The sequence below is a fragment of the Drosophila guanche genome, unplaced genomic scaffold, assembly GCF_900245975.1.
Source record: "Drosophila guanche unplaced genomic scaffold, DGUA_6, whole genome shotgun sequence".
In the NCBI taxonomy this organism is placed as follows: Eukaryota; Metazoa; Arthropoda; class Insecta; order Diptera; family Drosophilidae; genus Drosophila; species Drosophila guanche.
In genome coordinates, this window is record NW_022995760.1 from 47995 (window position 1) to 73785 (window position 25791).

At 48.0% G+C, this 25791-nt stretch overlaps 2 protein-coding genes across 2 annotated transcripts; both read left to right on the plus strand.

Annotated features, from left to right (window-relative positions):
• The first annotated feature begins 655 nt into the window (after positions 1-655).
• On the plus strand, positions 656-3530 carry LOC117590705 (ATP-dependent DNA helicase DDX11). Its single transcript, XM_034283603.1, has 3 exons — positions 656-2514; positions 2576-2773; positions 2835-3530. The coding sequence occupies exons 1-3, from the start codon at positions 736-738 to the stop codon at positions 3438-3440; spliced, it is 2583 nt and encodes an 860-aa protein (XP_034139494.1). The 5' UTR covers positions 656-735; the 3' UTR covers positions 3441-3530.
• A 2120-nt stretch (positions 3531-5650) lies between these two features.
• Positions 5651-25742, plus strand: LOC117590764 (AF4/FMR2 family member lilli). Its single transcript, XM_034283710.1, is given in 10 exon segments — positions 5651-5779; positions 7762-8078; positions 16055-16232; positions 17145-17239; positions 18831-19058; positions 19124-19375; positions 19440-19558; positions 19622-19894; positions 19959-20576; positions 22507-25742. Coding segments are annotated over 9 exon segments (4878 nt in total). The 5' UTR covers positions 5651-5779; positions 7762-7967; the 3' UTR covers positions 25511-25742.
• Positions 25743-25791: the final 49 nt, after the last annotated feature.

Here is a 25791-nt window from a genome sequence, read left to right on the forward strand (position 1 = left end):
GATTGAGTATTTCGTGTCTCATGTAAATGTAAGCTCATTCTACCAACCACCAACCAATTTCGGTATAGCGATTAAATACAAAAAAAAAAGAATGTCAGCTGTTTCAAAACAATATGCAGAATGAAATTCGATTTCTGTATTTAAAAAAATATAGTTTTTAATTATAATAATGGATAATAATATATAATAAAAAAAAGCATATTTTTTTCCATGCGATAGTTAGAGTTGGATTTTAGGCCGACACAATCATCGACTTTACATTATATACTTCTTTCACCCTTTGCACTCTACAGAATCAAAAGAATCAGATTCAAAAGAAAGGAATGAAGCCGCAGACTTTGTTCCACTTATCGCACAAAAATACCGATACGTGGACATGTGTACAAAATTATCAAAAATATATATCGATATATCACATTGTATTCGAGAACTTGGCCTCACCCGCGTCCACCTGGGACTATTTTGCGGCTTACAGTAGCCAATCTAATGGAGAATTTTTCGATAAATCAGATGAAATCATAAATTTAGTTCTGAGAGTCCTAAGTAATTTTAGTTGGAATGTCGAAATCGAGGACAATGATTTAAGATTTACAGTGGTATATTTCGGTATATTATTGAGCGTCGGGCGGTATATTTGATCGATAAATCCGCGGTCACACTAGCGTCCGCTTCGTGTTTTGTTCTTGGCGCGTCATTTTGTTTTGCGAATAATTCTAGGAAAATGTAAAATCGGACATGGCCCAATACTCGCCGCGCCAGTGCCTGGCCACGCCCGAAGCCACCGACTTTGGTTTCCCATTCGCCCCATACGGCATCCAGGAACAGCTAATGCAGGAGCTCTTCTCGGTGCTGGAGCGCCGACAGGTGGGCATCTTCGAAAGTCCCACAGGCACAGGCAAGTCTCTGACCCTCACCTGCGGCGCCCTCACATGGCTGCGCCAGCATGAGGAGCTGGTGCGCTCCGAGCTGCTGCAGCGCATCGCCGAGGTGGAGAAGGAAATCGACCGCTTGCAGGCCTCCAGTGCACAGGCGGAGGACTGGATCAGTGCCCAGAGTGAGTCCCGGAAGCAGCAGGTGGAGCTGCAGCAGCTAAACCGCCTCCGTTCGCTGCTGGAGCAGCGAGAACAGCAGCTAGCCAGGATCAGGGAGCGCACCAAGGAGAGGAAGAAGCATCACAAGTTCAGGACACGAACCAAGCCCGAAGGGGAACAGCAGCAGCCCGAGGACATTGAGCCTCCCTCCGACGCAGATGCTGACTCTGATTCCGACCACGAGCTGGCCGACGGCCCCGAGGAGCAGTCGGAGGATCGCTATCGCGCCGTGCAGATATTTTTCTGTAGCCGCACCCACTCGCAGCTGTCACAGATTGTGGCTGAGCTGCGGAAAACATCACACGCGGCGTGGGTGCGTTGTGTCTCGCTGGGTTCCCGGCAGCAGCTGTGCATCAATCCGCAGGTGCGAAGGCTCCGGAACGTGGGCCTGATGAACGAGCGCTGCCTGGACATGGCCCGGAGCAAGGCCCCTGCCAATCCCAGCAAGAAGTCTCGTCTGGCGGTTGGAGCCGCCACCTCGCTCAGTCGCTGCCCCTTCAAGACGCCCGCGCTGGTGGAGAGCCTCCGGGATGTGGCCCTGTGCGAGCCGCTGGACATCGAGGAACTAGCCGCCGAGGGCAGCGCCTGCGGGGGCTGCTCGTACTACGCCTCCCGCTCGGCCCAGGACGATGCCCAGCTGGTGCTGCTGCCCTACCAGCTTCTCCTGCAGCAGTCTGCCCGCCAGCAGCTGGGCATCGACCTACGTGGCTCCATTGTGATCGTGGACGAGGCGCATAACCTTCTCGAATCGATTGCCCAGCTGCACGGCTCAGAGCTGACCCGCTCCCAGCTGGAGTTGGCACGCGACCAGGTCACCGGCTACAAGGAGCAGTATGCGCGCCGCCTGAGCACCCGCAATCTGCTGAGGATCAACCAGTTGATTTTCGTTATGCGCCGTCTACTGAACCTGCTCGAGCCGAAGGCCAAAGGAGACGGAGCTCCGCCACAGCCACCGCCCGTGCGTATGCTGCGCACCTATGAGCTGTCATCCGAGGGCGACTTTGACAACATCGATCTGCACGCCCTGCTGGAGTTCTGCGGCCGCACGCGGTTCGCCCAAAAGGTGCAGGGCCATGCGGCCCGGGCGCAGAGGGAGCCGCGTCCCAGCGAGAACCAACCGCCCGCCTCCAGTCGACAGACGCTGCTGCAGCGCCTGGCCATGCAGCATCAGACGCTGGGGAAGCGGCCGCCGGGAAAGCGCAAGCTGGCCGAGACACAGCCAGAGGCAGAAGCAGAGTCGAAGGAGCCGCAGCTGGAGAGGCTGGCACCCTCGCCCATTCGGCCGTTGTTGGCCTTCATCGAGACGCTCACCAGCAATGCCTCGGATGGACGGGTGCTGCTTAATGTTCAGGCGGGAATCGTCAAGTATCTGCTGCTGGATCCCGCCGAGCACTTTGCCGACATCCTTTCGGAGGCCAGAGCGGTGAGTGGGCCTCAAGTGGGTTTGATTTTATCAAGCATAATCCTCCACCTATCTGCCACAGATTGTCATTGCTGGTGGCACGATGCAGCCCACGCAGGAGCTGAAGGAGCAACTGTTTGCCCGCTGCCCGGAGCGGCTGGTGGAGCGCTTCTACAGCCATGTGGTGCCGCCGGATGCGGTGCTGCCGTTTGTGGTGGCCAAGGGACCGACTGGAGCCAGCCTCTGCTTCAGCTATGCCCAGCGTAGCACTCCCGTCATGGTGAGTGACTGGCTGCTCCTCTCGCTCTGCTCCTGACCCCCTCTAATCTCCACTCTTGCAGCTAAAGGAACTGTCGATGGTGCTGCAGAACCTGTGCAATATCGTGCCTGCAGGCGTTGTTTGCTTCCTGCCGTCGTACGAGTACCTGGACACGGTGCACAGCCATCTGGAGCAGAGCGGTGGCCTGGAGACCATTGCCAGAAAAAAACGCATCTTCCGCGAGTCCTCTGGGGCCGCAGATCAGCTACTGCAGCAGTACGCAGAGGCTCCTGGCCTGCTGCTGGCCGTCGTCGGTGGTAAACTGTCCGAGGGACTGAACTTTGCCGACGATCTGGGACGGGCCGTGCTCGTTGTGGGCTTGCCCTATCCGAATCGAAATGCCCCCGAGTTGCAGCAGCGGATGCAGCACCTGGACGGGCGCCTGGGCCCCGGAGCCGGCAACGAGTATTACGAGAATCTCTGCATGAAGGCGGTCAATCAGTGCATCGGCCGCTCTGTGCGCCACATACGGGACTACGCGTGTGTCTTTCTGCTGGACGAACGCTATGCCAGCGACAGGATTCGAGATAAGTTGCCGGAATGGATAGCCGGGCACATTGCGGAGCCCAACGGCATTGGATTCGGTGCAGTTCAGGCTCGAACCGCCCGCTTCTTCAAAAGTAGATGATGAATCTCAGTATTATTTCTGCCTTAGGTCTGGAGATCTGTGAAATTTGTTGAGCAATTCAAATTATTTAAATACATGCACATTTCGATACATTGCGGAAAGTTATTTTAATAATCGATAACTATTAGTCCTTAGATATGCGCAGCTGTGGAAATGCGAAAACTATAGAATAATAATTAAACAGTCAACAAGAGATAATACAATTCAGTTAAATCGAAATAGCAGTAATGCAATACGTTCAAAGTTAGCGATTTTTGCCTACCTAATATCGATATTCCACATAACGTAATATTTTGGTACAAATTTCGTAGCATGAAAGCTCCCTTGCATTAAGGGCTCTCTTGAAAGCTCTCTCTCTCCCTTCCTTTGCGAAGGGACAACTAATGCACAACTAAATATCAAATAAAATATAGTAATAGTTGGTTTTTTGAGGAAACTGCCATTTTGTACGGCGTTAGAAAGGCTGTAGCCTTCGACGGCGGAAGGCCATCCATCGGTAAAGGTTGGCCACTAGGAGTAGAAAATCAGTGAGAATATTTAAAAATAAAACAAAAACAAATAAAATCAAAGAAATCGGTGATTAGTTAGACGATCATGATGATTTTTTCATCAATATCCGGTGTTCCTTAGCAAAAAAAAAGTTCCGCCTCCGCAAAAGGGCGAACACCTCCCAAACCTACAATTTTGAAGATAAAAGAGAAAACGCCATTCCGTAGGGAATGACCATATCTATCAGATCACCAAATTGGGATCCGATTGGATTATTATTACAGCCACAATGAAGAAATTAATTTCCAGTGGCTAAACCCAGCCTGTCCTGCAGCTTTTGTTGTTCTTTTCACATTCTCTCATTCACAGTCTGCTTCTGCTTCACTCGGCCCCTGCCTCTGCCGACTTTTAACCCACCCTGTCCCGCAGCTTATATTTGTTTTTTTTTGTGTGCGGGCGCTGCCTCTGCCTCTGCCGCGAGTCTGCAGTGTGTGGGTCTAGGGAAGGGCGGCGAGCTAACGGAGCGTGTTGGCGTGAGAAGTGTTGTAGATGTAGATGACAGATGAAGAAAAAATGTAAAATTTGACAAATAACCGCTAAGGTGCAGATGTAGTACTGAGTGCCGGATATAAAAGTTGTAACGCGTAAGAAGCGTCTCACACGTCCCTTCTCGTTTTGGTATGTATTGATGCACTTTCATGCAGCAAATTCCAAAAAGCATAATTGTTTCTATCTTAACCGTCTCCGTTGGTATTAAATTAACTTCAATATCAGCCAAAAACTTATATTTACGATGGATATATTAAAAATTATTTTTAATTTTTTCAATAAAAGTCAGAATTTTGGGATTTGGGATTTTTGGGATATTGTTTTTGTGGGTTTTTTTTTTGCAAAGTAATGCACCGCATGGTACTGCAACATATTATGAAAGCTCTAAACTAAATATAAAGGAAAATAGTAAGATATTTAAGCTTCGTCCTTGAAGGACATGCGATGTATCACATGATGGGTATTTTCTCAAGGATCAGGAATATCCATACATTCATAATAACAAAACACTCAGTTCAAAGGATAATCAATTTAAATTTTATTTTCAACTTCTAAAATAAAAGTTACGGAATAACTCTTTATTTCAACTTTTATAATAAAAATTAATCAACTCTTATTTTTTATTTGTATTATAAAAATCATAATTAATTCTTATTTTTGATTTTAAAAGTATAAATTAAAAAAACTCTTAATTCTGATTTTTATTGAAAAAATTAAAAATAAGTGTTATTCGTAACTTTCATATTAAAAAGTTTAATTCAATTCTTAGATTTAAATTTTTACTTTAAAAGGTTTAAAAGTTACGGTCTCTGGTTAGCATACATGTGTCTCTTTGTGTTACATACACTTACATACTGAACACAAGGCTCCCCTGCTTCCAGACAGGGTGATTTGAATGAAAAATGCAAATGCAAGTTTGCTAAATGTAAGGTCATAAGGTATTAAATGCAATAAAAAGGAGTATTTAAAATACGTCAAATTGATTCTTCAAATGGATAAAATTATTGTTTTAGTGTTAGACGTCTTTGCTTGCTGGTAATATTAAATGGAACATCAAGATCGAGGAATGGCATTTAAGACTACGGTATATTTACAGTATATTTTGAAAATGCAGTGTTATATTTTGGTATATTTACGAGGCCCTGACGGTATATTTCATCGATAATACCGCGGTTACACTTCATTTCAGCCCGTCGTGAAAATAAGCAACTAAAAAATACAAATAATTCAATGAAGTTGAATATGTAAAACATCAGCGTGCTTTGCTGTGCAAATCGAATCCGAATTAAAGTGATCTGCAGGTGTGTTGAGTGCTCTGAATGGTTACACTTCCTCTTGATTTTGGCCGCCTCGCCTCCGCGTGTACGTTTGTTAGTGCCTTCGCATGTGTGTGTGTGTGTTTCACTCCTTGTTTGCCTTTTATCATCATCGATTACCGTCGTCTCGAATATGGGCGTCGTGGGGTCGGGTCCCGCCATTGCACAAATATTTATGAACAATAATCATATTTCTTCGACTTCTGCCGGCCGATAAAAGTCTCGCCTCAAGAGTTTTAGTGGGGGAAGGCCTGAGCGAGGGAGAAAGAGAGAGTGACGCTAGCCAAAGAATTTCGTTGTGTGTTGGTCGTAGGAGGGGAGTACAACTTCCTAAGGGTTCTTCGTATTACACGCTTCTGGCAGGGGGGGGCAGCAGGGCAGCGGCAGCGTTGCAGCAGTGAGTGTCATTGGAGCTGCTCGCCTTCACGTTCCGTCTCACTCTTTCTTTCGTACTTAGTCAGCGAAACTAACGTAGTAGAGTATTTAAAGCGGTTATTCTTGTTAGTTGCTTCGAACAAACTCGTTTTTAGCTGACTTTTGATAAAGGAAGAAGAAGAAGCAGTGGCACACATAAAGCGGAAAACTGTAATCAGCATCTCTGAGTGGGTGAGGTGAGTAGTGACTGAGTGAAAGACAGAGGGCAGAAATCAAGTTGAATTTTAATTACCGTCCTGCAGGAATCATTATTTATTTGTGTATTTTGCATTATGCCTTCTTGTTTACTTCTCGTTCTACACGCTGGCCAGGCCCTCCTTAAGCATCCCGTCCTGAACCCCGCCCCCGTCCCGTCCATAGTTCCAGTCAGGCAATCTCCATGCTATGGCTCTCCGATTCAAAAGAGCGAAATAAGGGAGAGAGAGCCAGAAAGCATAACAACTGTGTACCAGCCACAGCGACGGATAAATACCCTTCGATTCTCAACTGCATATGGTGATGGATTTGAATGATCTAAGGCCTTAAGTCCGCACAAATGCCTGAACAGCATATTTATATATCCCTCGTTGGAATATCATAAAGTAGTATATAAATCCACAATTCGCATCTGCTCTCTTGGTAGGACATTCACAAGTCGTCGCTCCGGCTCACGTCGCTGTACGCTCTCTTACACTGTCTCTCTCTCTCTCTGTTTGACTCGCTGGCTTTGCAGCCGCGGTCTTGGGTCTCTGCTCATTCGCAAACGGACCTCGGCAGCAATAGTAACAGTAAACGGTAAACGGAGTGATAGTAGTAGAAGAAGAAGAAGATTACTTGCGAAACGGAATAAAACGGTACGCGAAACGGCTCGGTGTTTGAGGCGGACGTTCGAATCGGGACGGTACGAGACGGTAAATGAAACAACGCCCCTGGGAGGCCGAGAACAAAAAATATCCTTTAAAACGCGGCGAAGATAACCCCGAGAATAATTGCATAATTTAAACTGTGCATATAGAACATTATTCCGATGTTTGTCCATATAGTATATAACATGTGCCGGTCGGGATTTCGCTGATAAGCTTATCATTATCATATATATTTTGTTTTGCGAAGCGGATGCTGCGGTGCAATCAAAACAAAATGTGGCTAGAGGGGAAATGCAGAGGGACCTCTGAATCGGTTTGGCTATAAACGCCGCTATCTATCTATATTTGTGTGTGTTTGAGTTGTGTGAGAGAGCTCTGTGTCTGTGTGTGTGGTCAATTATTTTCATACGATTTTTTGTTGTTGTGGGTGTGTGTGTGGAAAGTGAAAGTGAAAACAGGACGCGCGCCACAGGGAGAGACAAAGAGCGTGTGTGGAGAGAGAGCATGCGTTGTTGTTGCTGTTTCTATTCCTTGGATTCGTGAAACGTACGCAAGCCAGCCAGCCAGCCAGCCATCACACCCACCCCTCTCTCTCCCACTCACACCCCTGCCAGACAGTGGCTGCTGTCTCTCCCTGCAAGAGAGAGTGCGAGAGACTTCGTTCTAAAACGGTTCTTTTGCTTGCAGCCGCCTTTTTTGGAATGCGCTAAAAACACTCTCTAAATTTGCGCAGCAGCAGAGGCCAGAGGCAGTGGCTTGTGACGTCAAAAGGAGTCGTGTCGTCGTCCCCGTATTGTGACAGAGAGAGACGGAGAGAGAGAGAGTATTAGCGTTCACGGTTATTCCTTTTGGACCTCCCTCTCTCTGTGTGTGCCACCGTCACCGCCGCGAAAATGGAACAGCCGAACATACTCGTCAAAATCCTTCACTCGGTGCCGCACGTGAACTACACGTTTCGCCGGGTGAACGACACTTTCAATCCGGACAGCGATATATATCTCGAGGTGAGTAGATACCCCGTAGTAAATACCCTGTAAATATAAGATCTTATGATTCTGCGGGCAGGCCGTATGGCACTGCACTTATCCTCTCTCACACCCCCACCCTCGTTGATTCTCAAGTGGTCCTCTCTCTCTCGTTCTATTCTCTCTGTGTTTCTTGAGTGGAACTCTTGAGTATCCAATCCGTGTACTTGTGGAATAGATAGAGGAGGAGGGGGCCATGTATATTTTCTCAAGTGTTGTTTTCTATTTCTTTTGTCCATTTTCCCACCCTCGCAAGCCTGCTGCGTTTCCTCTTTCAGTTCTCTTTACCTGAGAGAGAGAGAGAGAGCGCTCACGGTTCGGTACCGTTTTGCAATTGCAAGGAACAAAAAAAAACGTGTGGGAAATACTCGAGTGAATTTCAATTGTTGACGGTCTACCATTCGCCTCTCTCGCTTGCTCTCTCTTCTGTCTGCTAGCCCGCCCGTCCATTGCCATTCCGTTTCAGCCATGTGCCATGTGCCATGTGCCTGCCTGCTCCCTGTACGATGATTTAGTCCGTTCCATTTCCCACTTTGTTTCAGGCCTCTTCTGCCATGTGCTCTACATGTGCGTCCGCGTCCTCTCTTTTGAATAAGTGAGAGGAGTGGTTGATTGGGGGGAAGTCGGATGGATGGATGCAGCAGCTGCAAACTTCCGGCTTCCTTTTATGGATCACCCCACTCCGTATGCCCTTTATTTCTTTCCTTTATTTACTTTATTGAGCGATCTTTCCACATATTTCTCCCACTCTGCAGGGGATTTTCCCACATATGATATGCAGATTTGGCCATTCAGAAATCCCCGAGGGAAATTTGATTAAAATTAGCAGAGCTCTTCCTTCCCTCCTACCTCCCTCTGGGAATGCCGGTTTCCAGCGACTCTAGAATCCAAATCCAAAAATCCAGGTCATCGCTTGGCATGGCCTCGGCTTTTCCCTCTCCTCTGCCTCTCTCTCTATGTCTTTCTCTCTTTGTAGCTTGGGCTGGATGTAGGTCATGCTGCTGCTGCTGCATGCACCGGAGGCCGGGTACGGGTTTTGGGTTCGGGTTGGGGCGTAGTTTTTACGCGCGTCAGCAAAATTTTAAACCACTCTTCGGATGGAGGAGTGAGCGGGACGCAGAAGATGTCTAATTGGTGGGGTTTTTGTTACGGCACGCCAAACGAAAAGGGATTGTGGTAGGGAGGGAGAGATGTCATCGACAAGGGTCTTCCTCCCTTTATTCCATATCTACGCATGGGAATCTGTACTGCCACCAGCCACTCATCCATTGATTGTGGGATGCGATGCGCCGCGATGCGCTGGCGGATGAGATGATCATCAATTCAACCTTCAATGGCTTCAGCGGATGGGCAATAAAGTGAGAGGAGGCGCCAACCCTCTCTGGCTGTGCGGGTGCGGGTGCGGGTGCCCTATAAAAGGGGGAAAGAGTAACTCAGCCCGCATAAATTGGACATATTGGACCAGACACCAATCTATGTATGGTTTGAGCTAAAATTAAACGCGAAAACAGAGGACGCTTGGATGAGGAAGTGGGCGACATCTGCCGCTTCAGATTTGTCCGCGAATTGAGACACAGATTGGAGGAGGCTCCATATCTTTCTATATATAGAAACCTCTGTACAATTCCATGATTCATGAATATTACGAGTACTCTTTCCTTCAGGCATATCTGTTCACACTTTTCACAGTCGGGCGGATATCTCTCTGGGGTGTACTTTCATTTCTGTGGCTGCAACTGCTGCTGCTGAACAGAAGAACAAATGGGGCAGGACGACCGACTAACGACATGAGCAGAAGACGAAGGCACACAGCTGCTATCACATTGTGGCAGAACAAACAGATGCCCCTGCCACACCATATGCCCCGCCTCTCGACCACTCGACAGATTGCTTTGTATCTCGGTCCGCCTGCGTGTCCATCAGACAGGCCTGCCTTTTACGATTCGTCACACAAAAAGGAAACACCGCAATGGAAATGGAAACACAGGAAGGAACAAAAGGAAGCGAAACGAAGTAGAATGGCACGGAATGAAACGCTGGATCTCTCTCTATATCCCTATTGTTTACCCACTCTTTTGAAGCTCTTTCATGTGACCCAGAGATCCGACCACCCCAGAGATCAGAAATTCATAAACAACGAAACGAGATGAAAGCACAACAGCCCCCACGCTCTCTTCTGATCCAAACCGCCAGCATCGTGGCCCGAATGGTGGGGAGCGGAACACTGCAAATACCCTGTTAATGATATTTGATTCAGAATAGAATGCCCAGAGGTTGTTTTTACGAGGGGACAGCTCTTGGAGATTAAAACAACCAAACACACGAACGACTTACTTTGGGATTACATACCTTTGTGTGTCGGAGACTCCCGCATATCCATATTTCGTAGTTTAATAGATGAAGAAAAGACATCCGATACTAGATCTAAAGGCATTCACTTTCACATAAGTGAACATTCCTTAGATCTCATTTGATTGAAAATAGTCAAATAAAATGGCAATGGAAATAATGGGAGCGATTATAATCATGATTATATTCGGATGAAAGTTTGTATCGCATTTATTTTAAATTTCTTCGGGGACCCATTTGGTTCCATAAATAAGAAATCATAAAGTACATGAAAGGAGCCTCTGGGGGAAAAGGGTATCCAAAGTCAAAGTTCAAACGGAGCTCTGCTTCTATTCCCTCTCGCCAGCGCAGGAAAAAAATGTCTCGATTTCATTCCATTGCGATCCCTCTGTCCCGTCTGGTTTCCTTTGTCCCTTGTTCCTTTGTTTTGTGGTTACGGTTTGCTTCTCTGCTCTCTTCTCCGTCTATGATGCTCTCCGCTCCACTATTTCCTTCTCTGGTCTTCTGTCTCTGTGTCGCTATTGATCGGCTTGGTGTGTGAAAGTTTTGCGTGGGCCTCAGCCGTCCCACCAGTTTTTTGTTGATTCCAAGTTTTTTGTTTTGAGCAAACGCAAAGCGCTGAGATATAAAAACCAGAGAACCAATGCCCCCCAGTGCCGTAAGTGCCGCAGATCGAAATATCAACAGAAAATTAATGTACGTTTGATGGCTTTTGTTTATATGAAAATTCGATTAGGAACGATCGCTGGGGCTGCTGCTGCTGCTGTTGTTTGTTTGCCTTTCCAGAGACCCTTTCGAATGGCTGAGGAAACATAGTTCCAACGGATGAGGAGTGTGATGCTTGTGCCGTTCTCACTTAGCTTCGATCGGACAATGAAAAAGCTCTCTGGCTGATTAGCATAAAAAATTATGCCACGTCCAAGAGTCACCAACGGATGACACACCCACCTTCTACATACCTCACCTTTGTTTTCGCTTCTGCTCTTTGCACTCGTGTTGTGTCGCTCTATGACGTACTTCCTTTTTTCGGCTTTCCTCACCTCTAGCCTGTTCAAATTTGCATACTCCATTCTACACTCTACTTCCCCTCCTTACTTCCCTTTGAATTCGTTCAGTTTGTTGTATGACACTTACAAATGTACTTCCTGACTTTATTTCATATTTATTCATATTTCTCCTCATATTTATTGTATTTATTTTATTATTCATTCTGTCTCTCCGCACCCACCGTTTTTCAATCCCTTTTGTTGCTGTTTCCTGTTGCTCCATGTGAAACGAGGGCTCCATCGTTCTCTCCCTCTTGTTCACCTATCTTCAGGGGACTCTCTTTCTCTCTGCCTCTCTCTCGGACTTTGGAGTAACCTTGACTCCCAGTTCCTTCAACATATCCCTCCACCGTGTTCCCTTTTCTCCTCATATGTATCTTCTACTTCCCTCTCCTCCTTAGTTCCCTTTTATTGGCTTTCCTTATCTGCGTTTTTCTTCGAATGGGGAATGAGGAGGCGATAAAACAGTCAGAAACAGAAGAAGCAACAAAGAATGCCGACTGCAGAGACATACATAGATAGGTGCAGTGAGGGGAGAGAGAGACACGGTGATATCAGGAAGCGAGAGAGAGAGGGAAATAGAGGGTCCAAAGATAGAGAGCAAAGAACAAGCCCCGGAAACGCGTCGCAGAGCCGCCTGTCGCCGATCCAAACCGAACCTTTTTTCCAATGCATAATCGGGAATCCATTTCCATATTCCATGCATTCCGCTGTTCTAATAACCGTTGTGTCTGCGAAACAGATGGAGAAAGAGAGAATAAAGAGTGGGGAAAACCAAACTTGTTCCCCCCCCCCCCCATGTCTGTGCGTGTTTAAGTGTGTGTGTATCCGAATCAAAGGTGAGTGTAGAGGGAAAATCATGATCAGGGAAACACGTCCCACCCACGCAGCAGAAGGTTAAACTCGTACTCCTGGGGCTGCCCAGCGGGGAGGCAGACAAAAGAGTGACAGAAAATGAGGAGGTGTGGCATAATATTCCCAAAAACGATAACTGAATAAATTGATAAAGAAAAACAGTTTAAAAACTCTTTAAAAAAACGATTTTACTTGCATAGAGATTTATCACAAATAAATTTGTAGTCTTTTTGCCGTTCAAGACCGGTTATTAAGTCTGTTTACTTTTTCTATGCTACGTATTTGTGCTTCTATCGCCAGGGGTTTCTTCATCTTAAGAGTTGCCAAAGAAAGGGTTCCCAAGGCCAGTTATCGTACATTATCCCCTACTTCTGATTTATTTTATTTTATTTATTTTTATTTATTATTTGAACAGGTTTGAGAACATTTACTGGGAGATCTCCCCTGGGAGAATCAATATGGATCACCCATTTCTTACTTCTACCTACCGCAAATCTTGAAGCTCTGAATATTCTCTGTTTACTTTCAATGTTTGTTGTTTTTTTTTTTTATTGCGCTAGTGTTAATTTTTCGCTTGCACACATATCGCATGGCGCGGAGGGATGGGGGAATTATTGCATAAACATACACAGATCCGAACATATCTTGTGACTTAGCCTGCCGTCACTTTTCACACTTCCCACAGGGAGAAACAGCATCAGATGGAGAGAGAGAGGAAGAGTGAACAAGATTCTCAATTGCGGAGAAGCGGTTAAGAGGTAGCTGTGAAGAGTAGACGTCGGTGATGGGGTGCGAAGAGAGCGGCTCCGTCAAGGTTATTTGTTTTTGCTGACGCTGCGGCTGTTTGCTGGCAATTTGCTTTGATTTAATTCAATTGGAACACACGGAACATCGTGCAACCTTCCGTCGGGGAGCATCCATCGTCATCCACATCCACACTGCATACTCTAACCTTCCTCCCATCTCCCATCTCCTCATATACCTTCAACCATCCTCCATCCTAAGCATTCCATCATCGACCGTTGACTGCGTAAGCGCGAAATGTTTCTCACATTTTTAAGCGCCTTACAAACGAAACTAAGGCATGGTTTTCGCCTGCCCTAAGGAGCACCTCATCCGTCGGGTGGCTGCAAAGAAATCCCTCAACGACGTTATACATTCCCTCATCTGTTCAAGGAACATTCTAAAGCAGAATCTACAGCAGGCTTAGTGGACAGACTCTAAGGACACACCTTAAATGATGATGCTTTATCTTGGAAAAATGAATCTTTCATGAGAATAACCTACAATATTTTTTGTGTTCTTTACTAAAGAAAGAAACTCATGGAACAATAATTCTTCCAACTGATGGGGAATCTTTTATATTTCATCGCATTTTTATCGCTAAATTATGAATTGATGCAAAATTACATGCATTACAATTGCCGTTGATTTACTGCACAAAAATGTTCCCCTAAGTGAGAAAAAACACAACGAGGCACAAGCTGGATGTCGATGGAAAGCGAGCGTATCGTATAGTAAATGTAAGCGGGAGGACTAGCACCAAGGAGCTTTGGGCACGAGACATTTTCGCTTCATTTTGCAGATTGCATTGCAGCACACGGAAGGGGATGAAGGCAAGGAGCTTGTTGGGGTGGCAGCAGCAGTCTCGTGGCTCAAGTGTCATTCAACTGCGAAGCGGAGGACACACGACACAAACACACACACACGGGAGGAACGGGGGGACGGGCGACGACACGCAAAGTGCCGAGGCACAAACAGAGAGAGAAAAAAAAATACACAAACACAGCGCAAGAGAAAGGGGAGCGTAGGGAGAACTGTAACTAGTTTTAATGATTATTTACAGTGGGAAAAAAGAGTGCAATAAATAATAAATAGAGGAGCACCCGCTGCACCCCACCACCCCACCACCCAAAGATTTCGTAAGGGGAATGGATCCAATGGAAGCGTGGACTCAAGGCTCAAATTTCTCCATCCCATCCCATTCATACATCATGCAATCTGGCAATCAGTGGACTACGGACTACTGGGCACTCGGGTGTCGCTTTCAATTCTGATTGACAGCCGGGAAATTGGCTAGAAATCAACTTAACAACGAAATCCGTTTTGTTTTTATTTTTTATATCCACATGTACGTAGAATCTATGAATCAATGACGTTTCCAAATGGGTTAAATCAATGCATGTTCACTGTGTTTGCAGTGATGGAAAGCTCTTTAATGATTCATTGTCAAAATAAACCTTGTAAGACTGAAAAGTTGATGAGTGTACATTTTTATCAGCACATTACAAACTGTATTTAATAGTTCTAAGAGGAAATAGATCTGAGATCTGGGGGACATAGTCAGAATCCAAATTTTCTGAAAGAAATGGGGAATATTTATAGGACTGCAGGAAGTACTCAAGGCAGAGTTAAAGTAGGGAAGCAATGGATAGAGATAAGAGTTTAAATTGGTTCGGTTTCTGTGTGACGATTAGAGTTACTTTGAAGGTATTCTAGAGGCTTAAATACAGCTGTAAGAATACAGTAAAAATTCCCAGTTAAAATTGATTTAAAAAGTGTAATAAACTTCAGCGTCTTTCACTGAAAATATCAGAAATACTCATATGCTCCCTGCAAATGTTAAAAGGATCAATCTGGTTGGTTAATTGACTTTCAACTTTTTTTAATTCTGATTTCTGACTCATTTGCGATTCATTGGAATCAACGTGTGATGTCACATTGTGGCGCAGGGGCTGTCTTGCTGCCTGTCTGTTTCGCTGTGGGGTATCCAATGTCCCTTCTCTACGACTCTGGTAATTTGACACTCACAACGAAACGCTGGGTGCGGCGTGGAGTACAGGACACATATTGGGAGGAGGAGGGGGGTTGCTCTTTTTCTTTTTTTTTTTTGCTTTAATGACAGGCAATGAAATTACCGTTAAGCCAAGAACATTTTTCGGTTGCAGCCAGAAAAAAAAGGAAAGGGGGGGTCCTGTGTGCTGTGTGTGTGTGTGTGTGGGTCTTGTGCCCCCCTTAAAAATGCAATTCAATTTCAGACATGGACTCTGCACAAAAAAGAAAAGAAAGAATTCACTTTTCTGCAGGCAACATTTCTATACCCCTTCAAAATACCCTGCAAAAGGGTCAAATGTTTGTGATTTAATACTGTGGCATCGATCGCCATGAATATTCGTTCCATTTTGATCTAAACCAGGGCTCGCCACGGCCCTATCCAAAGGGTATAGGACAAGGCGCTGTATTACAGTGATTCTAAAATAATTTTTCCATTATCCTCAGCACTGATGGAAAAGGGTATTCGCATAGTCGCTTAAAAGGAAGGACCCCACTCTTTGCTCTTTCTAGTGCTCCTCCTTCTCTTCTCTTCTCTCTCTCTCTCTCTCTGTCAGCCTGGGTTCTCGTTCCACTTTCCATTACCGAAGCCAACTAACAACAAATTGCTACACCAGAAGCAAAAGCAGCACAACAAATGTAGCAAAAGCAGCAACAAAATGTTGCAAGTTATTCAATTAAAAGTTTTTGTTGAATGTCCAGGACAAAAGCAGAACCAAACCAAGAACCCGGAACCAGAAACCCAAGGGGGGGGGGGGGGGGGAAATAGGTGTGAGGAAATGTCCACCCGCCTACCCACAGAGTTGATAATGCATTCAAAGCCCCCAGAAACTAATCCTTCCGTTCATTTTGTTTTGTTTTGTTTGCTTACAGAGTTTGGGCATCCTTGCCTCAATACCCGCCGGCCTCCTTATCGTCTCGTTGGTGGGACTGCTGCTATATTTACTCACCCGCTGCTGTGATCGACGCCAGCGGAAGCCGAGCGCCCAGCGATGCCAGAGCTGCACTTTGCTGATCATCACCCTGATGACATGTGCAGCCATTGGATTAGGTAAGTGTCCCTCTGTCATCCCTGTGCACCCTTTTGTGATGGAATGGAAGTAAATTGGATCGCCAGAGCACGTACGTAGACGTCGCCGGCTTATCGCATGGATTGACTTCTGGCAATCGGCCAGAACTGTTTGCTGGACTGCTGATGGAACGTGGCTTGCACTCGTAATAAATGCATTTGCCCTGCAGTCTGGCGATTTTCTTTAGCATTATGAAACATTTGAGGGAGCTTGAACGTAGAATGTTGAAGATTTCTCCAGAAAATTGTGAAAAATGCATTGCTAAAGTTGTATTGTGTATGCGTGGGCTCTTTCGCAATAAGATGGTCTCTATAGAATTAAGAACATATGAGTAGAAGCAAGGATAACCGATATAATCAGTTGCATGACGCGTGCTGCACAGTTGCGAATAATAGAATACAAAGAGTCGAAGAGAGCGTCCGAAAATACTTTTGTGGAGTGCAGCAGCTGGAAGATCTCTCGCTCTCTGGTCACGTAATGCCCTCCAGCTAAAGGGCTATCAACCCCCGGCCTTTCCCCACTCGGCCGTGTGGCAGATGCGTCATCGATTAACCAGCGATTGGGTAGATACGAGAGAGAAGCAAAGGGAAGAGGAGCCGACTGTGCCATGGGGGAATATGATGGAATAATAATTTAATTATTGCTCTTAATTGAATCATTCATAAATGATTTGAGTCTGTGTGCGTGTGTATCTCTGTATCTGTGGCACGGGCCTCTTACATCACTGACCTTTCCCCCGGTTTATGGCATGTGGAATGGAATGCTGCTGCTTGTGCTGCTCTGCTAATCGCCTGATCTCCGACTCCGATCTAAGCTGAATGAGCGACACCGCATGGATTGTATGGATTCGTTTTATTCATTATTAATTTTTCTTTTGTATCTTCTTTTTGCAGGTTTATATGGCAACGATGACTTTCACAATGGACTGCTGCAGGCATTTAGCTCTGGAAAGAATGTTGAGGGTCTCGTTCTCACCCTGAAACGACAGGTGAGTCTCGCGGGAGGGGGGCTGGCTAGGGAATTATCTACGTGAAAATAAATAGTGATAATGCTGCTGCTGCTGCTGCTGCTGCTCCTGCTACTCTTCGGGAGAGCTCTAACATTCAGAGACCCACAGCATCCTCTCTGTATTTCGTTAACTTTCCATGGGGCGTTCTACTTAAACCACCTCCTCTTGCTGCTCCAGGACTCTAGCATTCTCCTTCCTATTTCCTTCTTCCTTCTTCAATCCGGCTACATTATAATCAACCTAAAAGCTGGTCATGCTCCTCCTGCTACCGCTGCCACTGCCACTGCTGCTGCTGTCGCTGCTCCAGTGTTGACAGTTACCTCGTAACGACAGAGAGGGGACTCCAAAAGCTTTTGCTATTCATAAACTTTGTCAGGAGCCAAAGGACAGCAGACAGGAGACAGCAGCCAGAAACAGGGACAAAGACAGAGAAAGAGATTCTGGAAAAAAAGAGAGAAGCAAACGAGCTCTAGCCGGGGCCGATATGGCAAAAAGGTTAAGGGGAGAAAAGAACGAGACTCGTCCGCAGAGGAGTGGGTTGGCTCTTAGTAGGAGCAGTTGTGGGGTGGTTGCCGCCATCGGCATCAAAGGTAGGGCTGCCTGCAGCCAGGAGTATGGGTTGGATGGGGTGGGGTATGAGAAATGAGGGGCCAGGAGTCATCGTCGTCTCGCCCAAACAGATGGCTGGCATTGCCCGACTCTTGAGTAAAACGCTATTAATTATCCCAGAGGTAGAGAATCAGAACCAGAACCAGAACCAGAAAATGTGTTGTGCTCCAGACGTTTGCGTGTGTGTGCAAAACGGTTACTTCTAAACCGAAACCCACGAAATCCGCACCTGCCAACCGCCTCGCATTAAACTTGCGCCGCCTCTTCGAAGTGCGGAAGCAAAAGTATTACGATGGAAACTAGTTTTCCTCTTTTCTTTCTTTCTCTGTGTGTGTGGCACACAGGTCCTTTGTTCCCCCGTCGTATGTGCGTGTGTGCGTGTGCGTGGAAGGAAGGACGGAAGGAAGGAAACACTCCCTAAGGAATACAAATGTTGGGATAGGTTCAGGAGGTTACTTAACCCGAGCCTCAACCCCACACCCATCTCCATCCCTATTTATAGTGTAACCCAAATTATAGCGAACTTTTACTCAGGTATTCCCTCAGCCTAAAGATATATTTAATGACTGTCAGTCAGAATATGCTCAAATTTCGAGCAAATATTAATTTAAAATCTTATTTTGGTTTAATTTTCGTGCTAATCTGTTGAAAGTATTTGTGGAGGAACATTTACCCCTTCAAGGTGTTTCTATGTGTTCTCCATGAGACTCCCCTGTAGTGCGGAGCCCTCCCGCGCCCACCGTGCTACCCCTATAATTGTCAAGGGTATTCAGAAAATGCAGTCTAGCCTTGCCGCCATTCCGTCCCAGCTTTCGTTTTGGTCATTAACTTTTGAACTAGGGGTTCAAGCTCCTTTTTGGGGGTTGCTCTGCCTTTGGCCTTTTGCTAAATACTTTTTTTGTCGACTCTTTTTGACTCTCTTTCGTTGTACTTATTTTTGTGTGCTTGTTTTTCTTTGCAGACTGAAAGCATTAAGCATGACCTGGAGTCAAAGATGGCCGGCCACAAGGTGGAGCAAATGGTGGAGAAGCCACAATACAATCAGACGGTGGTGATGCTGCTCATTGAGACGTCGCGCCTGGTGCGAGAGAACACGTCGCGAGCTGTGGCCTCCCTGGACAGCATGGTGCACTATTTTATGAAGGCCAAGGGCGGAGAGAATGACACCTCATTGATGGGGCTGCTGCACGTGAGTGTCCAGAGTGGAGTTTCCGGTTTAAGGTTTCATTCACAAACTCATCGTTATATTTGCAGATGGGAGAACTCTACGAATCGATACGATGGCCCGCCACCTTGGCCTTTCTCACTGTCCTGCTGCTGCTTTGCACGGTCCTGGTGATTGGAGTGGCACGCAGGTCGCGTTGCACCCTCATATTCTTTAGTGTTTCGGGCTTGTTCTGCATCATCATCTGTTGGCTGCTGGCGGGCATCTATTTGGCCTCCAGTGTGGCCGCTGGTGACTTTTGTATGCGACCCCATGACTATATGTGCCGACAGGTTGGAATGGTGAGTTAACAGACAGACGAAATCTCGTACGAAAATAACCCTAAATCCTTTGGTTTTTCTGCAGCGGAGTCCTTATGTGGATTTCTTGAATTGTGGAACGCCCAGAAATCGTTTCATTTTGCGACTGAATGAGAGCAGGGATCTGGTGGATCGGGCCCGAGAGAGTGTGGAAACCATGCAGCGGTAACACACAAACATTTCCACTCTCGCATAACGATTGAATGATTCATGAATTCTTTTTCTTAGAATGAGCCAAGAGACCTATCCCCGCATCGATGTGCAGCGCACATTGACTGCCATGGACAATGACTTGGAGGAGACGCGTCGCAATCTGACGACCCTTTCGGCCACTCTAGATCGCAGGGCCATCGATCGGCATTATGCGGAGGCGCTGCGAGGGCTCTGTGGCGGGGGATTGCTGGGCCTTAGCCTCATGATGGTGGCTGGGCTGCTCACCTCCTTCCTGCTGACGATACTCGTGTATGCGGATTCGCATGCCTGGATTTATTTGACCAAGCGGTAGGGGAAACCGATCAATCGTCTTCAGCTTAAAGTAATTCTCGTGCTCTTTTTGTGCCCACAGACCCACGCTGGATGCAGACAAATCGGAGACGGCTCCCCTGTTTCCTGCCTCGAATGCGCCCAGTGCTAGCATCTCGCCGACGGCACCGCTGGGCACTGGGACAATCAATCGCACGCTGCTGCATCATCAGCAGACGCAGGGAGGTGGTGCAGGAGGCGGTGTGTCGAGCGGCGGTACGCTGCCAGGATCCGGTGGAGGCGGAGGCGGAATGAACGGCAACAATGGAGTTGGACCGTACAGGAATGGAACGGCGGGACTGAGACAAGGGTTGGCATCACCATCATCACAATCTCAATCAAGCCACAGCTCATCCACGGCCATTTATGGCCACAACCACCACCACAACAACAGCAACCAGAACCAGAACCACTACAACAACAACCTCCACAACAATCACTACAGCAACCACTACAGCAACAACTACAACACACAACAGCAACAACTGCAACAGCATAATAGAACTAACCAGACGACAGCGGCGGCGATGGCCACGATGGTTGCTCCAATGACAATGGCCAGCCACCACCACCCACGCACCTCGGTGTCGGGGGCCGCCAGAGGAGGGGGTCGTGGATCGCCGTCGCCGCCGCCCGGCTATGATATGGTGCATGGCACAAGGCATGAACTTTGATTTCATTTGTTTCTTGATTTGTGATCCCTCCCCCCATTGCCCCTACCCAACTCCATCTCTATATCCTCATTCAATTTTTTTTTTCTCCACCCTCCTCTCTGTCTCTCCTTTTCCCATTTTTCTGTTTTTCATTTCTGTTTGCTCGTTTGTTGAGTTTTATCCTTTTTTTTTTTATTTCGCTAGAGAGATCCTTAAAGTTCTTTGTTCTCTTTTTGAGTTGGTTTATTTTGTTGTGCTGCTTGCACCCCTTGCACCCTTTGCATGTGAGAACCACCGAACATTAGCTTATCCAACACAACGAGTGGGGGTTTACTCCATACCCTCCCAACGTTACGTCACGACCCCAAACACACACACACACACAAACACACACGCACACACAACTGAAACTGGAACTGAATTGCACACTAATGATGCTTCCCCCACTAATAACCCCCACCCCATACTCAGTAAACTATATTTCTCGTCCATTCTTCCAGTATCCTACAAATGAGGCAGGGTCTTTACACATACAAAATGCATTTGATTCGAATTTCTGGACTCGAGTTTACGAGGGAGACTCTTAGAGGGGGAAATAGCATTAAAAAAGCTGCTAAAAATGACTGAATTTGCCATGATTTTGGTCCACACATTTCTCGGGATCCAAGTTGCAAATGTTGCATGTCGAGAAAATATACTAAAAGCCATCTATAAACCACATGAAACAAGGAGAAGGCAGACACAAACGATCTACGCTCAATCGTATAGATCGAGTTATATGTTAGGACACAAATAGTGAGCACTGCATGACAACCACACTCTGTATTATTAAGCAAACTTTATGCATATATTACTAAGGATTCTCGATCATGGGTCATCCAAAAAGGTATCCCATACGATTGCCATTCCATTGACTGATTGAAACCATTTCTCATGAATGGCTATGCTTCATCCTTTGGAAAATGGAACTCGAAATGCAGATATATATATATATATATATACTTGATTGCAACTGATGCAATGATTGAACAATATTAATTCACAAGCCGTGGACTCCCCGATGACATATTATAGCTAATAGTTTTCTTTTGAAAGTAGTGGTTATAGCCACTCGAATTACTATATCCCACATCCTTTCATTCGAGGTTTCCTTCTGTGCCAATTTTTGTGCAGTAAATCTCCTTTGTAAGACTCTTTTTACAACATTTACAAATGAACGCTAATGTGTGTTCTGTGCCTGTTGGTTTCATGTAGTGCTCTTAATGGAAATGGTTTCATAGATATACCATAGAAAAAATACATTGCCATTTGATAAAAAGGTTTTATCAGTTACGGTTTTGAGGGAAACAAACACTGAAGTATCGAATATTTCAGGCAATTCTTGCGGGACTTTGGAAATACTTCGTTTAGGGCTTCTAGCAGAGTCTCGTTCCTCTACTATCCTCTCTACCTACTTAATCCCCAACTCTAGATCCTCGAAACCGAATAGAACTTAATCATAGGTTACATTATACTCTTAATTTTGGGTTTAGCTTTAGTTTCTATGGCTACAATCCTATTTTTTTTTAAATAAACAATAATCCAATCCCACATTGGTTTCAATGCATTCAATGGAAGAGGAAGCGTCTGAGGAAACACTGGAGACAATTCCTAGGGGGAAGATTTAAGTTTCGGGGCACCTTGGGTCCTATAATTTATACAATTTATACAAACCCAAAGAAAGTGCCCAAATATGACACATTGCTTATTGCAGAAGTTATTTTGAATTAGTTACAATAGTTAACCCCATAGGGTCCTGCCCCAGATGCAGGGACACGGTAGACGGTAGTAGATGGGTGCGAACGGATGGCAGAGAAGAGAAATGAAGAATATTTAAGAAAAGTTATTCTGTTAGCCAAATACTTATATGGATCTCCCTCCCTCCTTTCGTTTATGCAGGTCCGGCCATCACACATTGGGACGTCTGCCGTCGCATCATCAGCAGAGCGCCTCGTATATGCAGGGACCGAACAATGGAAAGTACGCGACGCTCAGCAAGCAGTGTAAGACGCTCGAATCGAACGACTTTTACTGAGATTCGCTTGCCTGCAGCACTTATGCAGGCAATAGCAACAGCACAGCCCAGCAGCAACAGCATCAGCAGCAGCAGCTCCAACTGCAGCTCCAGCTGCAGCAAGCGCCGCCGCAGCCACCACTCCAGCAGCAGCAGCAGCTGCAGCTGCAGCATACCCATCAGCATCAGCAGCAGCAGAGCAGCAACATCATCAATCAGCAGCACCAGCACCAGCACCAACACCAGAACAGCAGCACCACCCTGAAGAACATATTCGCTTCGGCGACCCTGCCCCGCTCCACGGGCAGCTCCATCCGATCCGTGCTCTCGGCACAGACGGCCAATGCCATGTGCAGGTCCACAGGCAATGGCCTGGATATCGGCAACGAGGGGGGGCTGGTCGACGACCGGGATCCCCGTGATGTCACAAACACCAGCTTCAATCGCTTCGATCCCAAGTACATAAGCATCGGACCCAAGGCGGTGCGTGGCAGCAATAATCTGAATATTGTGGCGGCGGCGACTGCCAACAAGTGTGCCACATTGCGGCATGTGGGCCGCTACGGGGGCTCTCTCAAGGGTGTCTCCTCCTCGATGGCCATGGGTGCCTCACCGTCGCCGAATCTGCGCAGCGCCAAGACGCCATCGATAGCCACAGTATCAAAGGATTACTGCCAGCAGCCGGACTGCATACCGCAGGTGTGTGGCTCCACGGAGTTCCTTGTCCAACAGCAGCAGCAACAACAACAACAACAACAACAACAATTGCAGCAACAGCAGCAGCTGCAAATGCAGATCCAATTGCAGATACAGCAGCAACAGCAACAGCAGCAACAACAACAGATGGTGCCACCACCGGCACCACCGCCACAACAGCAGCCACAGCCGCCGCCACAGATGCAGATTCAACCCGCACCACCGCCGCCGCCACCAAAGCCAAAGAATACCTTCACAGAGATACCCGGAACCACGGGCGTTGGGAGCTCCTATGCCAAGGAGCAGCAGCAGCAACAGCACCTCCTGGCCCTACAGCAGCAGCAACAGCAGCAGCTTCTGGCCCTCCAGCAGCAGCAGCAGCAGCAGCAACAGCAGCAGCAGCATCAGCAGCAGCAGATTCATCCACCGACCACCCACATTCTGCCGCCCTCGGCTGTCTACAGCATCGAGAGCAGCGAGGTGCCGACGGCAGCACCGCGGGTGGTGCAGCGCAACCTCAATCCGGCCTCGATTGTGAACCAGCCGCTGCCGGAGATACCGACGCAGTCGCCCACCCAGTCGAAGATATCCGCCCAGCCGCTGTGCGCCGCCAGTCTGGGACAGTATCGGTCGCTGCAGCGTCCCCAGAGCCACAAGATCTCGGCCACCGCCTCCCAGCCACAACAGCAACAGCAGCAGCAGCCTCCCTCCTTGCCGCCCAAGAACAGGCACAAGACATCAAGGGGCGGAGGCGGAGGCGGTGGCGACTCGAGCAATGCCAACCACATGCAGACTCTGCCACCAAAGTCAGCCAGCCTGCGGCAACAACAGCAGCAGCAGACCGGTGGCTATGAGAGGGAGCGAGAGAGGGACCGGGACCGCGACCGCGACAGAGAGCGTGAACGGGAACGGGAGCGGGAGAGAGAGCGTGAGCGGGACAGAGAGCGGCCGCGTCGTGCAGAGACGCTGGACAATGCACGCAGCTATGTGGAGCAGCAGCAATACGGAGGTCAGGTACTCGTCGGAATGAAGAAACAGCACTCCTATGATAGCAGCAGTACGTACCATCATCACCAGCAGCAGCTCCAACAGCAGGCCCAGCAGCAGGCGGCCTTCTACCAGCGCCAGCACAACAACAACTATCAGGGAGGAGGAGGAGGAGGAAGCTCTTCCAAGCAGCAGCAACAGCAGCAGCAGCAGCTGCTCATCGAACAGCAGCAGGCACTCTTCTATCGTTCCCTGAAACGCGGAGAACGAGGAGCAGGCGGAGGAGGAGGCGTTGCCGTCACTGGTCCCGCCACTCATGGGACACACTCCAGCCATGCCCTCGGGCACGCCCATGCCTCACATGCCGCCCATGCCAGCAGCGACCTCTACTCCGTGACGGAATTGTAGGAGTGCGCCTGCTGCGGCGGCGGCGTTGATGTTGTGCGACGGGGCACATCATCAACGTCGCTGCACGCAGCGGCGGCGGTAGCCAGCACTCAGACCCAGACGCAGCAGTCGGCGCAGGCGCCCATTCCCCTGCCCCCCAAGAAGCATCGCTCAAGCCACAACCAACAGCAGCAGCAGCAGCAACAGCAGGCACCGCCGCCCTCCCAATCCGCCTGCAATGCCAATATGTGCGAGGAGCACGAGTACGATGAGTACTTCCCGCAGCCATACGAGCAGCAGCAACAGCAGCCGCCTCCCGCCCCCGTCCCAGGGGCAGCAACCAACACCACCTCCTCCTCGTCGAAGCACTCCAAGCAGCAGCAGCAGCAGCAGCAGCGAGCGGCCACCTTCGATGTTGCCGATGCCCGGGACTACGAGCTGAAGCGTCTGGGCAACCGGCGTTCCCAGCAGCAGGCGGCGCCTAGTAAGCGCAACGGTGGAGCAGGCCTTGCCGCTGCAGCAGTGGCAGCGGCGGCTGCAGCAGCTGATCACCATCACAGCCATCGCAGCCATGATAGGGAGCGATCGCGCAGCGATCATCGTATAGCCAGCTATGCCTGCGAGGAGGCAGTGGCAGCAGCGGCGGCGGCCCTGTGCAGTGCTGGATCCATGAGTGTGCTCCCCGCCAATGGATCCCAGCAGCAGCACCAGCACCAGCAGCAGCCATCATCATCCCATCGTGGCCACCACCAGCAGCAGCAGCAGCAGCAGCAACAACAACAGCAGCAGCAACGGCGGGAGAAAACTTTTAAAGTATGATTTTTAGAGACGTCATAAAAATTGTCCACTCCGCGCCCGCCAGATGGTGGCAGGGGCGGCTCCAGGCGACGAACGCGTTGAGGCGGAGGGCGGACCAGGAAGCGTTGCGGATTCTTTCGATTAGAGAGCCCCCAACAGAAATAATTCCGATTCTGCTGCTCCCAATAGCCATTCCAAAGCAAAACATTTGTTTAACTTAAGTCTGTCTCTGTCTAACACGCCCCCCCCCCCCCCCCCCCCCCCCCCCCCCCTCCCCCCCCCCTCCCCCCCCCCCCCTCTCC

Coding starts and splice junctions, on each gene's coding strand:
- LOC117590705 (XM_034283603.1), top strand. CDS start 736: ATGGCCCAATACTCGCCGCGCCAGTGCCTGGCCACGCCCGAAGCCACC. Junction 2,515..2,575: donor TCCTTTCGGAGGCCAGAGCG/GTGAGTGGGCCT, acceptor TATCTGCCACAG/ATTGTCATTGCTGGTGGCAC. Junction 2,774..2,834: donor AGCGTAGCACTCCCGTCATG/GTGAGTGACTGG, acceptor CCACTCTTGCAG/CTAAAGGAACTGTCGATGGT.